The 18865-nt window shown below is 43.3% G+C and overlaps 1 protein-coding gene across 1 annotated transcript; it reads left to right on the top strand.

Moving 5' to 3' along the window:
* The first annotated feature begins 15263 nt into the window (after positions 1 to 15263).
* C8H8orf58 (chromosome 8 C8orf58 homolog) lies at positions 15264 to 16298 on the top strand. The gene is given in 2 exon segments (XM_032222335.1): positions 15264 to 15973; positions 15975 to 16298. Coding segments are annotated over 2 exon segments (870 nt in total). The 5' UTR covers positions 15264 to 15308; the 3' UTR covers positions 16180 to 16298.
* The last annotated feature ends 2567 nt before the right edge of the window (positions 16299 to 18865 follow it).

Here is an 18865-nt window from a genome sequence, read left to right as displayed (position 1 = left end):
TCTCCCTCACTCTTTTATCTATCCTTCCTTCCATCCATCCCTCTCGCCCTCACTCTTTTGCCTAATATCCTTCCTTCCCTCCCTCCCTCCCTCATTCTCTCACCTATCCTACCTTCCTTCCCTCCATCCATCCCTCTCTCCCTCATTCTGTTACCTATCCTTCCTTCCATCCATCCACCCCTCTCTCCCTCACTCTTTCACCTAATATCCTTCCTTCCTTCCCTCCCTCCCTCATTCTCTCACCTATCCTTTCTTTCCTTCCTTCCTTCCATCCTTCCATCCATCCATCCATCCATCTACTCATCCCTCTCTCCCTCATTCTCTCACCTATCCTTCCTTCCATCCATCCATCCATCCATTCATCCCTTTCTGTCACTCATTCTCTCACCTAATATCCTTCCTTCCTTCCTTCCCTCCCTCCCTCATTCTCTCACCTATCCTTCTTTCTTCTCTTCCTTCCTCCCATCTATCCATCTATCTATCCATCCACTCATCCCTCTCTCTCTCATTCTTTTACCTATCCTTCCTTCCATCCATCCATCCCTCTCTCCCTCATTCTTTCACCTAATATCCTCCCTTCCCTCCCTCTCTCCCTCATTCTCTCACCTATCCTTCCTTCCTTCCTTCCTTCCTTCCTTCCTTCCTTCCATCCATCCATCCATCCATCCCGCTCTCTCCCTCATTCTCTTACCTAATATCCTTCCTTCCCTCCCTCTCTCCCACATTCTTTCACCTATCCTTCATTCCTTCCCTCCCTCTCTTCCTCCCTCATTCTCTCAATCTAATATCCTTCCGTCCCTCCCTCTTTCCTTCATTTTCTCACCTATACTGCCTTCAATCCATCCATCCATCTATCCATCCATTCATCCATCACTCTCCCTCATTCTTTCACCTAATTTCCTTCCTTCCTTCCTTCCTTCCTTCCTTCCTTCCTTCCTTCCTTCCTCTGTTCCTCCCTCCCTTCCCCAAGGCTGGATCTCTCCCCTTCCCTAGAGGAGCTAAACATCAGAGCTTCCCAGATTCCTCAAGAATCTACTTGTCCTATTAAAAGGGAAATCTAGATGGGGACCAGTGGTGGGATTCAGCCGGTTTGCACCTATCCGGGAGAACCGGTTGGTAACTTTCTAAACAGTTCGGAGAACCGGTTGTTGGAAGAAATTTCATTTTGGTTTTTTTCCCACTTTACAGGGCTAATCCTGTAAGGAAGGCAGGAAGGAAACATTCTGGTGTTGTTTCTAGCCTCATCTTTATTGCCCTGCTTACAGAAACTGCCTCTCCGGTTCACCCTTAGTACATTGTAACAGCTAAGGTGAAGCGCCCATCGACTAACGTTGAGTTGGCCACGCCCACTCAGTCACATGACCACCAAGCCACGCCTACCCAGATGGTCATTAGGGCAGAGAACCGGTTGTTAAATTATTTGAATCCCACCACTGGTGGGGACACATATTGCCCCATCTTGTCTCTCCCTCCTATTTGCCAAGCCATAAGAACATTAATTTATGAGGGAGAAATTATGCTGCAGCCTTAGCCACCTGTGACTGGAGACGAGGAAATTGATTTTTGTTTTCCCAGGTTTCTCCTCTTCTCTCCCTTGCTGGTTCTCTCCTCCTGATTTATGGCCTTATTATTAAAGACAAATACATTTTTCACAATTACTGTTTCAATAGCCTATTGATTTCCTCTTAGCCCCACCTTCCCAGCATCAAGCGGTTGGAGATGATTATTTTGATGTGTGTACTCTTAATGCGCATATTCTTCACTGCCACCATGGAATCCCTTGAGCTGGTTGGAAATGCCACCAATAACCAGGATGAGAAAGGCAGATCTGCTAGGACATTATTATTATTATTACAATGATAATTAAATTTATTTAATTACAAATAGATATAGGATAGCAGGAATAGCCAACACTCCAGAAGAGAGGCTTAAGATGCAGAAGGATCTTGACAAACTTGAACGTTGGGCACTATCTAATAAAATGAAATTCAATGGTGAAAAGAGTAAGGTTCTACATTTAGGCAAGAAAAAGGAAATGCACAGGTACAGTATAGATGGTACCTGGCTCAATAGTAGTAATTGTGAGAGGGATCTTGGAGTCCTAGTGGACGATCACTTAAATAGGAGCCAGCCGTGTGCAGCAGCTGCCAAAAAAGCCAACACAGTTCTAGGCTGCATAAAGAGAGGAATAGAATCAAGATCAGGTGAAGTGTTAATACCACTTTATAAGGCCTTGGTGAGGCCACACTTGGAATCCTGCATTCAGTTTTGGTTGCCACGATGTAGAAAAGATGTGGAGACTCTAGAAAGAGGGCAGAGAAGAGCAACCAAGATGATTAGGGGACTGGAGGCTAAAACATATGAAGAAGACTTGCAGGAACTGGGTATGTCCAGTTGAGTGAAAAGAAGGACTAGGGGAAACATGATGGAAGTCTTCCAATATCTCAGGGGCTGCCAGAAAGAAGAGGGAGTCAAACTATTCTCCAAGGCACCAGAGGGCAGGACAAGAAGCAATGGGTGGAAACTAATCAAGGAGAGAAGCAACCTAGAACTACGGAGGAATTTCCTGACAGTTAGAACAATGAACCACTGCAACAATTTGCCTCCAGAAGTTGTGAATGCTCCAACACCGGAAGTTTTAAAAAAGATGTTGGATAACCATTTGTCTGAAGTGGTATAGGGTTTCCTGCCTAAGCAGGGGGTTGGACTAGAAGACCTCCAAGGTCCCTTTCAAATCTGTTATTTTATTCTATTCTATTCGCTGCCTTTCTCACCATGGGGCTACCCTAGGCAGGTCACAAGCAGCAAAAATGCACAATAACAAGAGATGGAAAGGACCTTGTAGATCTTCTAGTTCGATCCTTGCTCAAGCAGGAGACCCTGTGCCACTTCAGACAAATGGCTGTCGATTCTCTTCTTGAAAATCTCCAATGATGGAGCATACTTCTGCATGCCAAGTCAAGACCATTGAATCATATTGAATCAGAATAGAGGAAGGACCTTGGAGGTATTCCGCCCAGGCAGGAGGCCCTACACCATTGGACCACAGATGGTGGTCCAATATCTTCTTGTAAGCTTCCAGTGATGAAGCTCCCACAACTTCTGAAGGAAACCTCTGTTCCATTGGTTGATTGTTCTCACTGTCAGGAAATTCCTCCTTAGTTCCAAGTTGCTTGTCTCCTTGACCAGTTTCCATCCATTATTCCTTGTGTTCAGGTGCTTTGGAAAATAGCTTGACCCCCTCCTCTCTGTGGCAGCCCTTCAAATATTGGAAGGATGCTCTCATGTCTCCCCTGGTCCTTCTCTTCACTAGACTAGCCATGCCCGGTTCCTGCAGCCATTCATCGTATGTTTTAGCCTCCAGTCCCTTCATCATCTTTCTCCCTTTCTCAGCATTTGGTTGACAATCGTGATCTCTTCCCCACCTCATTGAACTGTCTTCTTCGGGACTATCAACCATCTAAACTCTTGTGAGATTTGGGAACTTGAGACTTCGTTCTTCTCTGTTGTGGTTCCACTCCTTTTTTAAATTTTGCAATTCTAGTAGGTGGGGAAGGCTGCTTTGGGTTGCTAATACATCTGATCCCTGGGTTTTCTAACAGCTACATAAAACCATTGGGAGAAGTCATCTGCTACTTTTGGATGTAGTATCAGCTATACGCGTTACACTTTTTATGAGTTTCGTGCCACAAAGAAGGTGAGATGTTGGTGCCATGAGTTTTCAGGTTTGATGGCCCGGGAAACCGAGTAGCAAACGAACTCTAGGATTATAGGAGAAATTGATGATGCAGTGAAATTGATTATAATTGGTGAAATTGATGATAGGTGAAATTGATGAAAGAGGTGGCTCAGTGGCTAAGATGCTGAGCTTGTCGATCAGAAAGGTTGGCAGTTCGGTGGTTCGAATCCCTAGTACTGCGTAACAGAGAAAGCTCCCGTTGCTTGTCCCAGCTTCTGCCAAGCTAGCATGTAAAAATGCAAGTAGAAAAACAGGAACCACCTTTGGTTGGAAGGTAACCGTGTTCCGTGCGCCTTCGGTGTTGAGTCATGCCGGTCACATGACTGTGGAGTCGTCTTCAGACAGCGCTGGTTCTTTGTCTTTGAAACGGAGATGAGCACCGCCCCCTAGAGTTGGGAATGACTAGTACATATGTATGAGGGGAATTTTTACCTTTAGCAAAAGGGCTCCAGAATTGGAGAGGAAATTGATGATAAAACAATGTTTTACGCCCCCTCCTTTCTCTCAACTGGTAACCCCAAAAGGATGTTGCTTCTAATATCTAATTTGCATGCAAAAATCATCCTGGGAAGTTATGAGAATAACCATGAGATTAAAAGCAAAGGATGATGAAAGGCACCAGCAGAAATGAAAATGAAAGCTACAGCAAATTGTCATATTTCCATTTAGCGAGCGCCATGTTAATTAATTTCCTGAGCTGCTGCCAAAGAAACATTAACACCAACGCATTATCATCCGGCGCAATTGAAAGCACATCACTTCTCTACTCAAAGAGGGAAATGATAGAGGAAGGGAAGAGAACAATGTCTTTAGATCCACCCAGTAGGAGAACAAATGCTTTTTTTGTTGTTGTTTACGATCACAATCAAAACACATAGGAGACATGTCAGCATTTGGGTCTCTGAGGTCAGGTGAGGATGTGTGTCTGTCTCTCTCTCTCTGTGTGTGTAATTTTTACTTGGTTACGTAAGAGGAAGATGGCATACAGTAGATAAGATGTAGTAGTTACAAAACTACTTGTGCATGCGCTGTCAACATTGGAGGAAAGGGAGAGAGAGTTCCACGCAGCTAGAGTTGGATCACAGATTAGTACAGCAGGTGTGTGAGGCGCCGAAATTTTACAACCTGCTGCAGCACTTCATTGCTGAATGTGATTTATGACACAGACTGAGGGGAGGGGAGACACAGGGGTAAAGTTCAACCATCATTAAACTGAAATTAGATCTGACTCCACGCAGGTATTGCCGAGATGTTGCTGCTAATAAATGACTGGATTTCTTTTGAAACTTGGCTTGAGGCTCATAAGTTAATTAGGGCATCTTTCGGAAACCTGACATGCACCTTGTGGTTTTATCATACACTCAGCTCATAGACTTGTGATTGTAAGCCGCCCTGAGTCCCCTCAGGGAAAAGGGCGGCATATAAATTCCAATAAAAACCTTTAAAAAACCTTATGGAACTTTCCAAAACATGGCCCCGTCAGAGCCTGAATCTGTGGAGGAAATGAGCTGGAACCTGAGGCGACAGATATTGGGGGGGGGGGGTTGTTGGCTTGGGAGGAAAATGGGGAAGGGCAGGGCCTGGGCCTTTCAGGATTAGAACAGCTTGTAGTCAGAGAGGAACAGGGGCAGGATGAACACGAGAGACTGAGCTCAGGCATGGAGAAGGACCACCCACTCCTGATCCGAGAGCATGGAGAGTGGAGAGAAGGCAAGAACAGTGCAGACTGAGCAGGCTACTCGGGAGAAGAGCACCCTGCCCATCTTCACAAGGCGCACCTGGGGAATGAGACTCCCCACACTGTGGGGAGGGGCATTTGTCAGAAACAAACACTGAATTCATGGTTTGTTGAGTGTGCCAACATTTGAACTTTCCAAGAGTTCTTGCATTCTTCCTGGCTTTATGGACTAATTAATTGGATCCTTTGCTTCCAGAACTCCTTGATTGGCCCTGATGGATTTATTGCTATGCAGCCTTGGTGTACACAGCACTGGGCTGGACCAGAGGTGGGTTCCTACCGGTTCGCACCGGTTCAATAGAACCGGCTTGTCAAATCTTTTTTTCCCCCCTTAATATGGGTTTTTTTTTGTCATTTAATTTATTTATTTTTTAATTATTTTAATTTTATCAATTTCATATATACATTCACAATTATATGATCTCATAACTGTTATTAATAATATGTATTTATAACCATTTTTCCCTACTGTTGACAATATACTTGAAGATTGCTTTTTTAACATCCCATAGATCCATCTTATCTTACAACGATCCTACTTCTTCTTCCCTCCCTCCCTCTTTCCTTCCCTCGTTCCTTCGAGAAGGAGAGAAGAAAGGAGGGAATGTAGGAGAGAAGGAAGGGGGGAAGGAAGGAGGAAAGGAAGGGGGAAAGGAAGGAGAGAAGGAGAAAAGAAAGGAGGGAAGGAGAGAAGGAGGGAAGGGGAAGGAGGGAGGGAAGGAAGGGGAGTAGGAGAGAAGAAACGGCTTGTCAAATCTACCGAACCGGTTAGAAGAGGTTCCACCAGTGGACCCGGAAAGCAGGCCACACCTACAGAAGAGGTTCCACAATTTTTTGAAACCCACCACTGGGCTGGACTATTTGCAGCCAGAGGCTGCTTGAGGTGTGTGTGTGTGAGAGAGAGCGGGAGGGAGGGAGGGAGGGAGGGAGAGATGGGGGAGAGGGAGAGAGAGAGAGAGAGAGGGGGAGAGGGAGAGAGGGGGGGAGATGGAGAGATCACTTTGCTCTGGGATTTGCCAGGAACGTGGGAGCGTTTGGGGAAATTTGAAGCAATAAAAGGGTGATTTGAACTTCCAGCTGCTTGTGCTATCTCTGGGCCATGCCCCGGGTCATCCCAACTTGCTAAGGCCTGGATTTTATTTCAACACAAGAACCTTTTGACCAATCATCAGAATTATCAGATTCCCAATCAACCGTTTTTTAAGACATCACATACTCAGTGGTGGGTTACTCTTACCGTCGCTACCGGTACTCTGCTTGTGGTCTGTTCGTGCATGCGTCTGACGTGTGCTGCGCACACATGTGCAATCCACCACCCCTGCAGCAACCAGCTGCTTGATGGGGCTTGTGCAGGCGTCGCACGCTGTGTGTGCATGACCACGTTGCCGTTTCCCACGCTATAGAGCGTGGGCGGGCGGGTGGGCCAAACGAGCCACCATACCAGTACACTCTCAGCTGCTCCCGGCTACTACCGGTACGGCTGTACCGGTCCGTACTCACAGCAACCCACCACTGACTGAGATCCAATGTTACTAGATTCAGGATTTCTTTTTCCTTTCCAAAATTAGGTTAAAAATCTCTCCTCTTTGTCTCTTGAGACAAACTCACCCAGAAACAATTTCCGAATAAGGGAAGCAGAAAAAAAGAGAGTTAGGAAGCACTGGGGCCATCTTTAAGTAGTTTCCCCCTCTGTGTGGATCGTGGGCATGGTTCAATGAGCTGAAAAAAATTAATTTCCTATTCGTTGTTTAAAAACACACACACACACACACACACAACACCCACGATTCTAGCATCCCGCACTGTCATGGGTGAGCAGGTTGGTTCCTCTGCTGGGAAATAATTTTAGTGTTTCATTTGGAAAAGAAAAAAAGAAATACCCAAAAGTAATTAACTGCATGGGTATGCTTAGTTGAGTAAGTCATTACGATCTCTTGACTTATGCAAATGAGGTGGCTGGATGATAATTGAGATGGAGATAATGCATCAAGATAGATTAAAATTTAATTTGTGTGAGTCCACAGGAATATTTGCCGGGGGGGGGGGGGGGCAAAGAAAAGACATCGGCAGTCCATCAGAAGGGTATAATCAAGTTGCTGGTTCTTTCCCTTGGTTTCATCCAGAACTTAGATCAATGGTTATATACTTCTTCCATTAACCCATCAGTTGTCATGGTTCCTGATTGGCTAGCTGAAACATTAATAAAAATAGCAATGGGATAGAACCCTACTTTTCTCCAGAAGGAGTGGTAGATATTTTTTGAAACTTGAGGAGCAACTTTCAGGACCTAGGTGTCTATAGAGATTCTCTGACATCCAGGTCCTGTTGTCCCAAAGGTGCTTTTTCAAGAGGCAACTGGACTTTCTGGTTTTTCTTTTGCTTCTCAACGAAGAAACTTCTTAAGCTCTGGCCGGATGGTGGGGAATGGAAGGATTGATACTCCTTGCAAACAGCTGGCCATTTGCATCCTTTTAGCAGTTCCAAAAAGGCTCCAAACCCATTTGTACTACTCGGGTGACCCTGAGGACACATATAAATCTCCAGGTGGCCTCAGTGACTCTCTAAAAGGATGCAAATGACCAACTGTGGGCAAGGAGTATGAATCCTTCCATTCCTCACCATCCGGTCAGAGCAGAAGAATCTTCTTGGATGAGAAGTGAAATGTCTTCAAAGAAAAATAAAATAAGAAAGTCCAGTTGCCTCCTGAAAAAGCACCTTTGGGAGAACCGAGAATATCCATAGACATTTATTGATGCAATTTGTTCTATTTTCCACCTGGCCTGTAATTGCCCATACTGGAACCATGTTTGAACTACCTTCTCCTCTTTTAATACCTCTAAAGATTTTAGTTGTAGTACCCCCCTTTCCAAAATGAGAAGCTGTCTGTAGGTAATTCTATCCTGTTTTTGTGCTATATTCATATTTTCAATTGCGTGTCTAGGAATTGCCCACATGGGTATCTTGTCATTTAATTTATATTGGTATTTTTTCCAGACCCGCAGTAAAGCATTTCTTAAAATATGACTTTTAAAATTCTCGTCCAATTTTTTGTTGGAAAAAATTGGTAAGCATGCCAACCATATATCAGATCGTGTCCCTCAATATTCAATATTCTATCATTAGTTAAATGGGTCCAATCACTAATTACAGATAATGCCACTGCATCATAATATAATTTTAAATTAGGTAGTTTCAGTCCTCCTCTCTCACATATATCTTGCATTATTTTCATCTTTACCCTCGGCTTCTTTCCTGCCCATACAAATTTGTTGATAACCTTCTGCCATGCTAAAAGATTCGCATCTTTTTTAAGTATAGGTAACATTTGGAAAAGAAATAAATTTTTTAGTAAGATGTTCATTTTCACTGATGCAATTTGGGACGAACACCCTTCGAAAGGTGTGGGTTGTATGAACGGATTTCATAAGAAAAATTGCAGGCTACCGAAACGATTTTCAGGTAACTTCTCCAAGAATTGTAATTCCTGAGTTAAAGTTGCAATCTCTCCCGATTAAACGGTGAATATAATTGTCCAGGAATAAGTAGGAAGTTTGTGGGTGTGCCATAATAGGCACAAAAGTGTACGGTAGTCTCTGAATGTGTCTCTGTTGTGAAATTAGATTGGGATCTCACTAGAGGACACATTTGGGGTGTGGCAGTGTTAGTCTTTCCAAAACGTTTATTATTTGCACTGTAATGGATTGATTGGCGCTTTTTGATAAATTTGTGAGGGTGTCCGTGTTATTGGAGGGTGTTATACAGGGGGTCTGTTTCAGTAGGTCCAATGCTTCCAGTTTAACAACCGGTTCATTAAACCTCCTGATCATCTTTGTTGCTCTTCTTGGTTCCACCACAAAACCGCGGTCGACTAAAGCGCGCTTGACGAAACCGCGTACATGACGTCATCACAGCGCGATGAAAAAAGCACGCTGTGAGCGCTAAAGCTAAAATTAACCCCTAAACCTAAACCTAACCCCCCAAAACCTAACCCTAAACCTAACCCTTAACCTAACCCTAAACCTAACCCTAAACCTAACCCTTAACCTAACGCTAAACCTAACGCTAACCCTTAACCTAACCCTAAACCTAACCCTAATGCTTAACCTAACCCTAACCCTAACCCTTAACCTAACCCTAACCCTAAACCTAACGCTTACCTTAACGTGAATCGGCTTGCTTTCAAAGCGCTTTTTAAAGCGCCCTTTTTTCTCCGCGGTCGCTGTTGTTGCGCTGCTGATGACATCAGCGACGCGCTTTAATCGGGCGCGCTTTAGTGGACCGTGGTTTTGTCGTGCCATGGCTCTTCTCTACACTCTTTCTAGAGTGTTAACATCTTCTTTGTATCGTGGTGGCCGAAACTGGATACAATAATCCAAGTGTGGTTTTTACCCAGGTCTTATAAATTTGTAATGACACTTCATGGGACCTTGATCATCTGTCCAGGATGGTATAAGCTCCCCTACTTTGAGCAGGGTGTTGGACTAGAAGATCTTCAAGGTCCCTTCCAGCTCTACGATGCTATGACCCTACGAATCTTCCCTTTTGGATAGGCATGACTCATACAATACCTTGATCTAACATCCTCAAGAAAGCCACCAAGCTCAGAGGACATCAAAGCCCCTCCCCCCCCAGTTCTATCCTGAGCTAGAAATATTCTCATCTATGGGTATCTTGATGAATTTTATGAATTTCAAAGGAAATCGAAGTCTGTTTAAGACAGCCAACACGTATAATATTTTGTCAAAAGCTCTTTCAGCCTCTAACGATAGGATTACAAATTGCTCTTCATTTTTATTCAAGGCTATTAAATCTACAGCTAACCTAATACTGTCGGTTGCTTGCCTCGTTTTTATAAGCCTCGCTTGATCATTGTTAATAATAAATGATAGTGCTACGCTGTAATCTCTTTGCCAGCATTGCTGTTAAGATCTTTCTATCAACATTAATCAGAGAGATTGGAAAGAGATGTAACTCGGTGGCAATATTTACAGCTACAATATTCTGTTAACAACATTGTTTGGGTGAGCGGTGCTTTCAGATTCCAAGACGCTCGTTTAAATCTTTTGAAATTAAAATAATTAAAAAAACCTTACTCTTAGCTTCAATAGATATTTCTTATCATCATTAAAAAGGCAGAACAAACAATATTCTTCCTACATCAACCCAGAAGGCTCAGATTGCCCAAGAATCTGTTGATACAGTTCTACGAAGGGATTATTGAGTCTGTCATTTGCACCTCTATAACTGTCTGGCTTGGCACATCAACAGGACAGGTAGAGACTTGATTGATTGATTGATTGATTGATTGATTTTATTATATTTATATGCCACCCTTTTCCCCCGAAGGGGACTCAGGGCGGCTCACAATTCAAATCAGGGAAGGGGGGTACAGACAAAAAAATAAAATACGAAACATAACAATACATAATTTAAAAACACACAACAGTCATACCATTCAAGACGGGGGCAACAGCTCTTTAGCCCCAGGCAGATACCAGATTTTTCAGAGCACAAGACGCACCTTTCCCCCCAAAAAAGAGGGTGAAAATCTGGGTGCATCTTATACACTGAATACAGCATTTTTGGCCTTCAGAAACCCTGCCCCCTTTGCAAAAATGGCAATGCATAGCCTTTAGGAGGCTTCCAGAGTGCTCCTGGGGGCTGGGGAGGGCAAAAATGAGCAAACAATAGACTATTTTTTGGCTCATTTTGCCCCCCCCCCCTCCCAGTCCCCAGGAACACTGTACAAGCCTCCTAAAGGCTATTCATGCCCTTTTTTGGACAAAAAAATGGGCCCGTTTTTGGGTGGTGTGCGGAGTGCAAAAACTTTTTTACAAAATTTGCCTCTTCAAAATCTTGGTGCATCTTATATTCCCAAAAATATGGTAGTTAGGACTTCAGAAAAAAAATATTTGGAACCAGACAGCCTTCCGTTGAGGACCTGTACAATGCAAGAACCAGGAAGAGGGCTGAGAAAATATCTACAGAGCCTTCACATCCTGGACATAAACTATTTCAACTCCTTCCCATGGGAAAGTGCTATAGGGCATTGCATGTCAACAAAACTCAAAGACACACCACAAGCTGATCGACAAGCTGAGCAGCCACTGAACTACCGTGTCCACCTTCTCTAGACTAGCCAATCCCAAATCCTGCAACTGTTCATCATATGTTTTACTCTCCAGGTCTTTAATCATCCTAGTTACCCTTCTTTGTACTTTTTGGTTCTGAGAAAGGTTGGAGATAATAGTGCACAGTGAAGCTGTTTACAAAGGAGTAAGAGGCTAGAAGGGGCTGCAACGAAGAGAGAAGGAAGGAATGTTGAGGGAAGGAAGGATGGTTAAAGATGGTTAGTTTGGGGCAGTGGTGAAGGTACTGACCTAGTAATCAGGAGGCCATGAGTTCATCTTTAATAGCAGTAGACTTATATACCGCTTCATAGGCCTTTCAGGCCTCTCTAAGCGGTTTACAGAGAGTCAGCATATTGCCCCCAACAATCTGGGTCCTCATTTTACCCACCTCGGAAGGATGGAAGGCTGAGTCAACCCTGAGCCGGTGAGATTTGAACCGCTGACCTGCTGATCTAGCAGTAGCCTGCAGTGCTGCATTTAACCACTGTGCCACCTTGGCTCTTTAGGCATTGTTGGAAGAAATATCCATCCGGTTCAGTTCCAAGCGGGGAGAAAGACACTGGAAACATGGAGGCTGATTGGAAAGATGGTTTAATGGCGAAGCAGAACCACCAAGCACATGGTTCTCTGCTGCAGCTGATCACATGGAGTTGAAAGTGAGGGTTTTTTTTAAAAAATATCTTCTCTTGGGCTTTGAACTTCAGCTTCCTGTTCCTGCGCAAGAACATGTATTCTTCTATTGGCTGTTGTCAGACTCCCATGGTATCATGTACAAATCCTAGGAGTTTGTCTGAGCTACGTTTGGTTGAAGTTCAGGCTGATGCAATGAAGGGGCTTGTTGGGCAATTCCTATTGTGGCTGAGGGCTAACCCTACCTTTGTTCAGTCCTTCTGCAGGGGGTAAGGGATGACCATTTCTAAAAACTGGCCTCAGCTTAGTATCTGCTTGGAGGGGAGGGGAGGGGAGGGAACTGAGGCTCTGAGTTTCTGTCTCCCTTAAGATTTTTATTCCTATTTTTCATACATTTTTTAATAATTCTCAAAATATTTCATTTTTCTAGCAGCGGGGTAATTTCCTATAGCACAAAAACTAGCTGGATGACTTTGGGTCAATCACCAGGAGATGGTGAGTTCTAGTCTTGTCTTAGCCGTGAAAATTGGGTGGGTGGCTTTGGGTCAATCACCAGGAGATGGTGAGTTCTAGTCTTGTCTTAGCCGTGAAAATTGGGTGGGTGGCTTTGGGTCAATCACCAGGAGATGGTGAGTTCTAGTCTTGTCTTAGCCATGAAAATTGGGTGGTTGGCTTTGGGTCAATCACCAGGAGATGGTGAGTTCTAGTCTTGTCTTAGCCATGAAAATTGGGAGGGTGGCTTTGGGTCCATCACCAGGAGATGGTGAGTTCTAGTCTTGTCTTAGCCATGAAAATTGGGAGGGTGGCTTTGGGTCCATCACCAGGAGATGGTGAGTTCTAGTCTTGCCTTAGCCATGAAAATTGGGTGGGTCGCTTTGGGTCCATCACCAGGAGATGGTGAGTTCTAGTCTTGTCTTAGCCATGAAAATTGGAAGGATGGCTTTGGGTCCATCACCAGGAGATGGTGAGTTCTAGTCTTGTCTTAGCCATGAAAATTGGGTGGGTCGCTTTGGGTCCATCACCAGGAGATGGTGAGTTCTAGTCTTGTCTCAGCCATGAAAATTGGGAGTGTCACTTCAGGCTAATCACCGGAAGATGGTGAGTTCTAATCAGTGGTGGGTTTCAAAATTTTTTGGAACCTCTTCTGTAGGAGTGGCTTGCTTTCCAGGTCCACTGGTGGAACCTCTTCTAACCGGTTCGGTAGATTTGACGAACCGGTTCTACCGAACTGGTGCGAACCTGTAGGAACCCACCCCTGGTTCTAGTGCTATTTTAAGCATGAATGTAACTACATTGCATTTGATGTAAGTTTCTTTAGCAAATACTCACTTGCTGCAATTATAATTTTTTTGTTACATTGGTTGCTGTTTCAAACATTATTTTAATTACCTGGAATTCTGTTGTCTTGTTGAGTTTCATTATGGTGTAGATCAGCTAGTTTGTTAAATTTTACGCTCTGCATGGCAGTCAAAGTAAGAAACCATTAGTAGAACATATTACAAAAAAATTAAAATACGAGATAATGACTTTGTTGAGCATAGCAGAAGACTTTCAATTATTTTCGTGGGGCTGCATCAGTATTACTACTGTATTTTGGATATGGCATAATCCAAACTAAATATAGATGTGAGAATTAGCATGGAATAATTGCTGTCTGTCCAACTGTGATTCGCTTCCCATCTGCAAGGAAGGAATTATAATTGCTCATCTACCTTACATGATTACTGTTCTCTGTTTTTTTTTGTGATGGTTAGCCAGAGGGATTTTGAAATCCTGCAGGCAGATGATGAATTCAAGAAACTGCCTTCCCAGATATCCCACCCCCAAGCATCTAGCATCCCAAAATAGCTTTGTTTTACAACCAGAGGTTTCATTCTTCACTCTTCTTCGTAGAAAAGAATACAACAACGGAGTTGGATGGGACATTGGAGGTCTTCTAGTCCAACCCCCTGTTTAGGCAGGAAACCCTACACCACATCAGACAAATGGTTATCCAACCACTTCTTAAAATCGCCCAGTGATGGAGCATCCACAACTTCTGGAGGCAAGTTGTTCCACTGATGAATTGTTCTCACTGTCAGGAAATTTCTCCTTAGTTCTAAGTTGCTTCTCTCCTCAATTAGTTTTCACCCATTGCCTCTTTTCCTGCCTTCTGGTGCTTTGCAGTATAATTTAATGAAAAGACGGACTAGGGGAGACATGATAGAAGTCTTCCAATCTAGGGGTTGCCACAAAGAAGAGGGGATAAAGCTATTCTCCAAAGCACTTGAAGGCAGGACTTTCTTTTTCTTTTTCTTCCTCTTCCTCTTCCTCTTCCTCCTCCTCCTCCTCCTCCTCCTCCTCCTCCTCCTCCTCCTCTTCTTCTTCTTCTTCCTCCTCCTCCTCCTTTTCTTCCTTCTTCCTCTTTTTCTTTTCCTTCTCCTTCTCCTCCTTCTTCTTGTTCCCATTCTTCCTTTTTTCCTCTTCCTCTTCTTCATCCTCCTCTTCTTCCTCCTCCTTTCCTTCCTTCTTTTTTCTTTTCCTTCTCTTCTTCTCCTTCTCCTCCTTCTTGTTCCCATTCTTTCTTTTTTCCTCTTCTTCTTCTTCTTCTTCCTCCTCCTCCTTTTCTTCCTTCTTCCTCTTTTTTCTTTTCCTTCTCCTTCTTCTCTTTCTCCTCCTTCTTGTTCCCATTCTTCCTTTTTTCCTCTTCCTCTTCTTCTTCCTCCTCCTCTTCTTCCTCCTCCTTGCCTTCCTTCTTCTTTTTTCTTTTCCTTCTCCTTCTTCTCCTTCTCCTCCTTGTTCCCATTCTTTCTTTTTTCATTTTCTTTTTCTTTTTCCTCTTCCTCTTCTTCTTCTTCCTCCTCCTCCTTTTCTTCCTTCTTCCTCTTTTTTCTTTTCCTTTTCCTTCTTCTCCTTCTCCTACTCCTTGTTCCCATTCTTTCTTTTTTCTTCTTTTTCTTTTTCTTCTTCTTCTTTCTCCTCCTCCTCCTCCTCCTCCTCTCAGTATGTATTCAGTTCTCTCCTTGTGTCTGTAGTGAATGAGAGTGTCCGGAGAGCAGCTGAGAACCCTGTGGTGTTAACCTCAGTCAACATGTCCTGGAAGCTGCAGATCACACAACCCCAATCTCGGCTCAGTCTGGTTCTTGGACACCAGATGACCATAGGGAATGATAGATTGGCTGAGGCTGGGTCTCCAACGGATGCTCTTCCCCATCCGTTGGCTTTCTTGCCCATGAGTGGGCGTCTTCTGAAATCTGAATCGGAAGATTCTGGCGTGGAGTTGGCCAGTGGTGACCACGTCCCTTTGACTCCGGTGGAATCCGAAAAAAGCTTTTCTCTGGATTGCCTGGATGGAGATGATTCTGTTCCAGCTGTTCAGGAGGGTCATCCCCAAGAAAGGCCAGAAATACTACTGCCCGTTCTGGATTGTGCCTGGCAGGATTTCTGTGTCAAAAGAAAGCTTGGCAACGTGGCACAGAGCTCTCAGAAGAACATCGTGCTTATGCCCAAGAAACCTACTCCAGATTTGGAGGAGCTAAAGTCCTGCCACCACCCATGCCAGCCAGTGAGTGTTAAAGGGGTTCTGGATGAGGCTTCTGGAGGATGCAGTCAAGCTACCTCAGGCGGCAGCATCCTTGAGGAGAAGAAAAGAAAAGAAGGGGCACAGCAGCCAGCATCCCGCCCCATGCCAGGACCCGGACTACACTACCTGGAGAACCTCTGTAAAACCATGGAGAAAATTGCCAAACTTCAAAAAGCTGGAAATTCACCATAAATGTCTAATACTGGAGTGCCGAGTCTGTACCCTGGAAGAAGAGAAAAAAGTCCGATCCCTCTGGGGAAGATTGAAGGGGCTGTTTACGAAAAGGAGAAGGGGATCTCTAAAGCCTGAAGAAGTCATCCAAGTCACAATGACAAGTCACACCAGTAGTGACACCTCATCCCAAAGCAGGAACAGTTGATGAAGTTGTGTTACTTCATTGAAATTGGGCTTTTTTTTGTATTTTTAACAGATAACTATATATGTGCGGCTGTGAGTTTGAATATATTTATTGTATTTATTGTACTATATTTAAAGAAGGAAAATAAAATGTTAGGAGCCAAGGTGGCGCAGTGGTTAAATGCAGCACTGCAGGCTACTGCTAGATCAGCAGGTCAGCGGTTCAAATCTCACCGGCTCAGGGTTGACTCAGCCTTCCATCCTTCCGAGGTGGGTAAAATGAGGACCCGGATTGTTGGGGGCAATATGCTGACTCTCTGTAAACCGCTTAGAGAGGGCTGAAAGCCCTATGAAGCGGTATATAAGTCTAACTGCTATTGCTATTGCTATCTATCTATCTATCTATCTTCTATATCTATCTTATCTATTATCTATCCATCCAAGGCTCAAGGTTGACTCAGCCTTCCATCCTTCCGAGGTGGGTAAAATGAGGACCCGGATTGTTGTTGGGGGCAATATGCTGACTCTCTGTAAACCACTTAGAGAGGGCTGAAAGCCCTATGAAGCGGTATATAAGTCTAACTGCTATTGCTATTGCTATTGCTCCTCCTCCTCCTCCTCCTCTCCTTCTCCATTTCCCTCCCTCCCTCCCTAGATCAAACCTACTCCACAGATCATTCTTCTGGCCTGAAGGAGAATCTTTCAGAAGAGCCTCTGTCTCTTCTACTATCCCTTTCTTTTTATTTTTGCAGACAGGCAAGAAACCTCCCTGATTTGGGAGGGGAAAAAAATGGGAAAAAAACCAACTTCCACAAATCATCAATCATTGCAAGGCAGCTGAGTTGCTGAGCGGATAGTGAAACCAGATAGGTGAACAGAAGGGAATATTGTCAGAGGCATAAATAATGTTTAATAAATCATCAGCAAACGGGGGACAGCTAGCAGACTCCCACATCAGAGTTACCGACAGCTGGAAGCATCTAAGTTGGCTCCCACTTCTCTGCATCCTCAAATGGAGGACAAGGATCTGGCTGTGATGACTTCAGGATGTACCCCTCTCCACCCCCGACAGGTTGGCAGAGATAAATCTTGATTGTTTCTTTCTCACAGAGTTGGAAGGGACCTTGGAGATCTTGTAGTCCAACCCCCTTGCTCAGGCAGGAAATCCTACACCACTTCAGATAAATGGTTGTCTAATCTCTTCTTGAAAGCTTCCAGTGTTCAAGCATTCATGACTTCTGGAGACAAGTTGTTCCACTGTTCTCGCTGTCAGGAAATTTCTCTATCTATCTATCTATCTATCTATCTATCTATCTATCTATCTATCTATCTATCTATCTATCTATCATCTATCTATCATGTATCTATCTATCTATCTATCTATCTATCTATCTATCTATCTATCTATCTATCTATCTATCTATCTATCTATCTATCCATCCATCCATCCATCCATCCATCCATCCATCCATCCATCCATCCCTATCTATCTATCATCTATCATCTATCTATCTATCTATCTATCTATCTATCTATCTATCTATCTATCTATCTATCTATCTATCTATCTATCTATCATCATCATCTATGTCTGTCTGTCTGTCTGTCTGTCTATCTATCTATCATCTATGCCTTTCTGTCTGTCTGTCTATTTATCATCTATGTCTGTCTGTCTGTCTGTCTGTCTGTCTATCTATCTATCTATCTATCTATCTATCTATCTATCTATCTATCATCTATCTATCTATCTATCTATCTATCTATCTATCTATCATCTATGCCTTTCTGTCTGTCTGTCTGTCTATTTATCATCTCTGTCTATCTATCTATCTATCTATCTATCTATCTATCTATCTATCTATCTATCTATCTATCTTCGATCTATCCATCTATCTATTTGTCTCTATCTCTGTCTGTCTGTCTGTCTGTCTATCATCAATTCTATCTATCTGCCTGCCTGTCTGCTTTTCTGTCTTTCTATCAGTTCTCTCTCTCTTTCTCATCTATGTTTAGCTGTCATCTATGATCTATATATCTATTTATCTATCAATCTGTTGATCTATCTATCTATCTATCTATCTATCTATCTATCTATCTATCTATCTATCTATCTATCATCATCTATGTCTGTCTGTCTGTCTGTCTGTCTATCTATCTATCATCTATGCCTTTCTGTCTGTCTGTCTATTTATCATCTATGTCTGTCTGTCTGTCTGTCTATCTATCTATCTATCTATCTATCTATCTATCTATCTATCTATCTATCTATCATCTATGCCTTTCTGTCTGTCTGTCTGTCTATTTATCATCTCTGTCTGTCTATCTATCTATCTATCTATCTATCTATCTATCTATCTATCTATCTATCTATCTATCTATCATCTATCTATCTTCGATCTATCCATCTATCTATTTGTCTCTATCTCTGTCTGTCTGTCTGTCTGTCTATCATCAATTCTATCTATCTGCCTGCCTGTCTGCTTTTCTGTCTTTCTATCAGTTCTCTCTCTCTTTCTCATCTATGTTTAGCTGTCATCTATGATCTATATATCTATTTATCTATCAATCTGTTGATCTATCTATCTATCTATCTATCTATCTATCTATCATCATCATCTATGTCTGTCTGTCTGTCTGTCTGTCTATCTATCTATCATCTATGCCTTTCTGTCTGTCTGTCTATTTATCATCTATGTCTGTCTGTCTGT

The sequence above is a fragment of the Thamnophis elegans genome, chromosome 8, assembly GCF_009769535.1.
Source record: "Thamnophis elegans isolate rThaEle1 chromosome 8, rThaEle1.pri, whole genome shotgun sequence".
NCBI classification, from domain to species: Eukaryota; Metazoa; Chordata; class Lepidosauria; order Squamata; family Colubridae; genus Thamnophis; species Thamnophis elegans.
The sequence above is the reverse complement of the archived record's forward strand: the minus strand, read 5'-3'. Positions and strand labels throughout refer to the sequence as shown.